Source organism: Nicotiana tabacum, chromosome 4, assembly GCF_000715075.1.
Source record: "Nicotiana tabacum cultivar K326 chromosome 4, ASM71507v2, whole genome shotgun sequence".
Lineage (NCBI taxonomy): Eukaryota > Viridiplantae > Streptophyta > Magnoliopsida > Solanales > Solanaceae > Nicotiana > Nicotiana tabacum.
In genome coordinates, this window is record NC_134083.1 from 62,906,269 (window position 1) to 62,913,470 (window position 7,202).

The following is a 7,202-nucleotide window of genomic DNA, read 5'->3' on the forward strand; positions in this document are numbered from 1 at the left end:
AAATCATCACTGAATATATAATTACAGTTAGACTAGATAACTCAAAACAACATAAATAGTCTCATTAGGTCTCAACCGAATAAGCGCATAGCCTAAACAAAATTTCTAACATGATTCACGGCTAATATAATCAAACAAGTAGGGAGAACATGGATGTAACAAGATATAATAGCAAAACAAGTCCAGTCACAGTCTAATAATCTACTAAAATCATGATTTTTTCGGCGCACACCCACACGCTCGTCACCTAGCATCTGCGCTGCCTCAATGCATTTCGTATAACATAGTTCTCAGGGTAAATACACTCAAATCCAAGTTTATATATGTTACTTACCTCGAACAAGCCAAATCCAATACCGAGCAAGCCAAACAATACTCTAGAAATGTCATCCCGCACGTATCGACCTCCGAAAGACTCGAAACTAGCCAAAAGCAACTCAAACACATCAAATAATGCCAAAGAAAACAAACTCAATCGATAAAGGTTGAATCTTTAATCAAAAGCCCAAAGACAACTAAAAAGTCAGCCCCGGGCCCGCACCTCGAAACTCGACAAAACTAATAAAATCAGATAACACATTCAATTACGAGTCCAACCGTACTAATTTCACTCAAATCTGACTCCGAATCGATATTCAAAACTCAAAAATTCGTCTTAGGAAAGTTTAGATAAAAATCCTCAATTTCTCTTTTGAAATCATCAATCAAATGCCAAAAACGAAGATGAAATCACGAAATAGAATCAATACCGAGTAGAAAATACTTACCACAATCCATGTGAAAACAATTGCCTCAATTTGAGCTCCATAGCTCAAAATATGATAAAATATATGAAACCTTCGAAAATAGAGTGCGTATAATCACCAGATAGATTTATGAATCGCGATCGCGGAAATACCATTACGATTGCGAAGAAGAAATATGCATTGCCCTGAAATGCTCAACGTGTTCGCGAGCCTACTCATGTGAACGTGATACCCACAGATGTCAACACTCCTTGAATGCGTAATAGAAATCACCATTAGTTTTTATTACAGACCCAAAATATTTAAAACTATCTCTCTCGGTGATGGCTTGTGTATCAAACTTTACTTCCACTTCAGCCTCATGCGTCTCAATATTGAACTTGCACTCCAAATATTCTGTTTTTATATTACTCAACTTGAAATCTTTAGACTCTAGGGTCTTTCTCCACACCTCTAGCCCGGCGTTAACCACGCAATGCGTCTCGTCAATCAGCACTATATCATCTGCAATAACATACACCATGGCACCTCCCCTTGTTGCTAGAGCGAATAAAAATGGGCTAAGAGCTGATCGTTGATATAATTCCATCTCCACTGGAGAATAATTCGAGTCTCCTCCCATAGTCCTCACCCTAGTCTTAGCTCCGTCATACATATCCTTGATCACCCTAATGTACGCTACCGGAACTGCACTAGCCTCCAAACATCTCCATGGAACCTCCATACACAAGTCTTTCTTCCGTTCCCTATAATGTTCTATCAATCTTCTCACAAGATGAATAGTTTCGTAGTCGACCTCTCCGACTTCTAAACAGCTGGATTGTCTATATGAGTACAAATTTTCACATATTAACACATCCAGCTATAAACAGACAGTAAAGAAGTCTCTTTTGGTCCAAAGACAGTAACATTTGCAAACTAACCGCTTCCTTTTTTATATGCAGCTTACGGTATTTCGTTTCTACATTTCTTCCTCTCACATTAATTCTTCGTCATTTTCTAGTTATATTTTTATGCAGCCAATTTATCCGGCTTAGCTTTTGATAGTCTTCTCCAAAGGAAATATGAGGGCTTTCACAAAGATGATAGTGTATCATGATTTTTTGTTTAATTATAACTCTTAAATCACCAAACCCTAAAATCTTCAACAACAAAAGAAGCCAAAGTGTCTTGGTCTACGACCCGTCAAATTATATAATAACTCCGACTGAAAAGAGAATAAAAGAGGTGAGAGTCCCTCTCAGAAAAACAAAGACATGACTTGCGTACGTCTACCCCTTTTCTGGAATATTTTGTTTTTGGATCTTTTTTCCTTTGCTCTTTTGGAAGTTTATTGTCACCATCCTCCTCTATCTCCTCAGAACTTCTCTGCCCCAAAATCCGTTCAATCCCTTTTATTCCAAGTACTACTCCTTTTTTTCGTTCTTAGTTTTTTGTCTCTTGTCATATCCTCATTAATTTTCAGCTAGGTAAGGTTTAAAAGGAAAATATATTATTTACTGGATACTCCTATATGTCCTTTCAATTTAAAGAGTAAAGAGCTTTTCAATTTAATTGACTAAGGTGTAACAAGAAAGAGAGCACAATAGAAGGTTTGATGAGGTTTCGGTCATAACATGAAACCAACCGGAACAACTTGGATCATTTGTTGCTCGTGCAACCACTATGGCATGAGGTCTGAATGAAGCTAATTGATGAGACATTAATGAATTAAGTACAGACGTGGATCCAAAATTTGAAATTAACGGATTATGAATTTGCTACTGAGTTCATAGCTTGTTTTTAATTTTTTGGGTTTGAATAAAATTTTTGTATACATTTAATAAATTTCTTAATATAAATGCAATGTCTAAGCAAAAACTATTGTATTCGTCCGAACCGATGGCTAACATTACAACTAAGCCCTAAAAAGATGTGTACTTGTATCCGATTGGATTGAAAACGAATACCCAATATTTGCTTTTGTACTCATAATTTACCATGTCCAAACAAATTGCTACACTAGACCCTTCAAGTTAATATCCTACGTGTGGCTTAGGTAAAACCAGTAATATTTTAATAACAAAGCCGAAACTGCTCATGCAAAACATGGGACATTAGGGAGTTCACTTGCTCTGATAGTGGGGAGCCATTTATTATCTATGGCGTTCTTTTTGTTTTTGCTAGAGACAAATCCAATAATGGCCTACAAAATTACAACCCTCTTGTGGATAGGGTTGGGTTTTGCGCTGACTTAGGTCCACAAACACAACTTAGTAGCAGCATATATATATATATAGTTTAGATTTTAGAGCTTTAATTAGCTATGAATAAAGAAAATAGTCACACTTTGGTCAAAAAGAAAGAAACATTTGCAAACTCACTCTTCCATCTTTATAACTTGTAGCTCACTTTATTTCTTTTCTTTTTTCTGCTTTTCATCCTTTCACGTTCTTTAACACTTTACAATTACATTTTTAAGGTATCCAATTTTACCTCTTTAGCTTTAATATAAGTACTAGTACAAAGAGCTTTTGAAAGAAGCAAGTCAAACTTTAATGCAACGAGCCCATCTGACTAACTTCTTCAAAAGAAAAAGAGAGGGTAAAAGCTCCAAGACTAGGAACGAGCGTGCCCACCGTTGAGTCCTCGAATTTGCAGAATTCAAAGAGCCAAATGTCAGAGTTTATAATACTACTTAACATGTACTGAAAGAAAAGAAAAAGATGAGACTATTCCCTCAGAAAAACAACGACATTACTTATGTCTTCCCCTTTTACTAGTCTTTTCTTTTGGAAGTTTCTCTCGTCTTAGAGCCTCTCTGTCCTTAATTGTGTTCAATCCCTTTTACTCGAAATGCTACTCTTCTTTTCATTCTCTTTAGTTTGTCTCTTGTTGTACCTGATTTTCACTTCTACCAAGGTAAAAAACGGATAAATATTAACGCATCTGAAGTTATTTGTGTAGTATTTCAATTGTAAATATCCGCAATAACTGACTTATTTGTTTTTTTATTTTTGTCCAAAATAAGTGTCCAGTTATATAATATAATTAAGAAAAAATTCAATTTGTTTTTACTCTTTTACCCTTATGTGCATATCTCTAAAAAGTTTTCTTACTCCTCACATTAATATTTAATTAAGGGTAGTTTAGTCATACTAGGTATTTTTATATAGAATATAGTATTTTCTTAATGAACGTGCCTAAAGCAAATTGGTCACGTATTGTGGACCAGAGGGAGTACTAGATTAGGAAACTTACCCAGTTCTCCTTTGCCAAAGAGGATCTGCAATAACTATGGCTTGAGTTACCGGCCGATAACAATTATCACAAAGCTTGGTTTCCACAACCTAGATGTTCCGTTAAAGATGAATAGAGTTTTTTTCATAAACCCTAGTTTTTTTTTTAATAGAAAAACGTGTCTTTTCCAATACCTATAATGATGTGTGTATATATATATATATATATGACATTACTAGGGTTTTATGAGGAGGATTAGTGCATGAATTAACGGACCGATCCAACAACTTTTTCCAACGATTTGAATATACATAACACAAAAGTTTGTGGATTTAGGATTTAAACCAATACCGGTACATCAGCTTTTTTCTTTTAACAATAAGTACAAAGTTAATTAATTTATATTTTAACATCTACTACTTATACTCGTGTATAGTTCAAGAGTAACACAATGGATTATTACACCTGCTAGTGACCTATGCTTCAGGCTCATAATTAGTCATTATGAAGTTTGTTTTTCTGCGAATTTAGTTACTCCCTCCGGTCCAACCCCCGGTCCATAATAAGTGACAATTTTATTTTTTTATTTTGGTCTAAAATAAATATTCATTTATATAATCAAGAAAAAATTAATTTTATTTTTTCAAAATTTATCTTTATTTATATATTTTAATTTGTCAAGATAATAATTAATTAAAATTAATTTAATTAATATAATTTTTTTTCTCTAAAAATTCGCATTTACTTAATAGGAAAATAAAACGGTCCGGAGGGGCTAAGTTATAGTATTAGTTGTTGGGTAGACTGAGACTTTGAATCTTGGAATAGGGAACGTTAAGATTCTTGGACCAGTAAAAAGGCTGTAAAAATCTAAAGTAAAGTTTCTGATACTTATTGGGGGTTACCCAAATTTCAGACTTTTACTCAGTAAAATTAACCTCTAGTCCGTAGTTTGTAATTGTGCAGACGCGGACGCACGAGAATTGTAGTAGGAGTATCTGCTTTTCTAATTAACTGAAACTCTACTCCTCACATGACGACGGTTCTATCTCTTTACCTATAAAAACGACGAAAACAACAAATCTTTGCATTGCTCTTCAGTCTTCTTCTCTTTTTATTTCAAAAAGTAGAGAAGCTTACATCAACTCTCTGCTTTCACGAAACTCCATTCTCACTATATATATAAACCACCATATTTTAGCTATATATGTCCATTCTTGTTCCACATTGCTCACTTGTCTTTCTCTTACATTCAAATCCTCTTTGCTCATACTACCTTACTTGTTTTTCGAAATCAATGGAAGCTTTTAACATACTTAAATTCTGGCGTACTGCTGCCGTTAGAGATATCGTTTCTGATTTTGATTCTGTTAATAATTTCGTCGACGTACACAGACCACTGGAGAATGATGAAAAAACCAATGACGACGAAGACTCGTTCTTCGATTTGGTATTCACAGGACACCCTAAAGAATACAACAACGCCAAATCCGTTTCTGAAACAAATTTACCCGAGTCTCCTAAAGATGTGTTTTTTAAACCAAAAGCTTTTCCAATTGACTCCAACTCGAAGCCTCTTTCTCCGAATTCTATACTAAGATCAGCTCCCAAGTTTCGTGTCTGCTTCTTGGGTTTCAGGAAGTCAAAGCCAGAGAAAGTAGGCGTTGACGATTCTTATGCGGCAAGTCCGAAAATGCAAGACCAGAAACTGTCTCCTAAAGCACAGAGCTATCGATTTACGACGAAATGCAAGGTGGAGGAGGTTCCAGCCAGCTGTATTTCCTTCAGATACAATAAAAGTTTAAAAGGAAACCAAGTTCGAAAAGAAGAAGAGGTCTCTTCAGTTAAAGACTCGTCAAAGCAAGATATGCCCAAATATTTGAAGTTGATGAAGCCTTTGTACTCCAGAGCTTCCAAAAGGTACACCGACAATATAAAAATATCAGACAATGTTTCGAGAGCAAGTCAATTGTGCTCTCCGTCAATGCAATCATTGAGCTTACCCAGAAAATCATCAGAGGAAGGAAAACAGGGGAGCCGAGTTGCTGTACTTGGGGTTGTGCGCAAACAGCTAAGGAAGAGCCGTTCGATGGCATCCGTTCCCGGAGTTTCAACGTCGCCGATGAACCGGAGAGACGATTCACTGTTGGAGCAAAATGACGGAATCCAAAGTGCTATTCTTCACTGCAAGCGATGTTACAGCTCTGCCTCAAAAGGTGCATTTATTGACTCTCCATCATATTTTCTTTACTGTATTTTAATCTTTGCCTAATCTTCTTTTTGTTTAATATTGGACTGACATTAATTCTTAATTTTGCTTTGAACAGACTGTTCGGTGTTATTGTCAAGATCTGCAAATGAAGATCTGCCCAGAGCCTCTTCTGAGGAGCTGAACAGATGGAGTATTTGAATAGTAATAATCCATGGTGTCAACATTTAGAAACTAAATATATAGCGGGAACAGAAAATTACTAGAAACAGAGGCTTTGTCTTGTTTCATTTGCTGATATCCTTAACTATTTTGTTTTTACAAGCGAAGTGCTGTTAGTGGAATGACTAGTTTCTTTTTGGTAAAGTAACTGAGGAACAAATGGAGTATGATTTTTTTAAGTATGGCTCTACTCTTTCAGACGTTTTCTGTGAAGTGTAAATGTTCAATTTGGTCATTATTATGTTTTAGGTTCCAATTCCCGAATAACTTGCTCAAATCGAAGTTGTCATTATTGCCAGGACATACAAATGTTACAGATACTTTACTGCAGTGCCCGATTGCGCGTGCCTTCACCTTATGTTTTTGTAATATGAGACGCCTGTAACATGATGGTACATCTTCTTAAAGAATGACACTACCTTATATTAGGCTGAATAGATAGGCGGCTCTCCAAAATTGCGTATTGTTTTTTCCTTTTTCGCAATTAAAGTAAGGGTATTATCACTGGTTATGTTAGTAAGGTCTTTTTTTGTCTCGCAATTTCTAACTTTACACATTGGCAGCTGTTGATTAATACACAATTTAGTTTGTTGGGAGTTGCAAAATATGTCTAATTGACACATTTTATCTTCACGTCAAGAATTTTACAAGTACTACTCTTAGTTTACAAGTACTATTAATTTAGGTGACAAAATGAAAAAAAAAAAAGACAACTTTTATGTGCTGATTATAAAAATATTTATATAATAAAGTCATTATCAAGCATTTATAAGTAATTTTTTAATTAGTAATCTGTTAAAAATATT

General features: G+C 35.1%; 2 protein-coding genes across 2 annotated transcripts; one reads left to right on the forward strand and one right to left on the reverse strand.

The window, feature by feature from the left end:
- Window positions 1-987: 987 nt before the first annotated feature.
- Window positions 988-1,470, reverse strand: LOC107782193 (uncharacterized). Its single transcript, XM_016603047.1, has one exon. The coding sequence runs from the start codon at window positions 1,468-1,470 to the stop codon at window positions 988-990; it is 483 nt and encodes a 160-aa protein (XP_016458533.1).
- Window positions 1,471-5,050: 3,580 nt separating this feature from the next.
- On the forward strand, window positions 5,051-6,902 carry LOC107782196 (membrane-associated kinase regulator 5-like). Its single transcript, XM_016603050.2, has 2 exons — window positions 5,051-6,181; window positions 6,293-6,902. Exons 1-2 carry the CDS (start codon window positions 5,173-5,175, stop codon window positions 6,373-6,375), a joined length of 1,092 nt encoding a protein of 363 aa, XP_016458536.1. The 5' UTR covers window positions 5,051-5,172; the 3' UTR covers window positions 6,376-6,902.
- Window positions 6,903-7,202: the final 300 nt, after the last annotated feature.

Bases quoted from the DNA above. Each gene is read 5' to 3' on its own strand.
- LOC107782193 (XM_016603047.1), bottom strand. From the start codon at position 1,470: ATGGAGGTTCCATGGAGATGTTTGGAGGCTAGTGCAGTTCCGGTAGCG.
- LOC107782196 (XM_016603050.2), top strand. From the start codon at position 5,173: ATGTCCATTCTTGTTCCACATTGCTCACTTGTCTTTCTCTTACATTCA. The intron at 6,182-6,292 runs GTGCATTTATTG...TGCTTTGAACAG, and splicing joins TTACAGCTCTGCCTCAAAAG to ACTGTTCGGTGTTATTGTCA.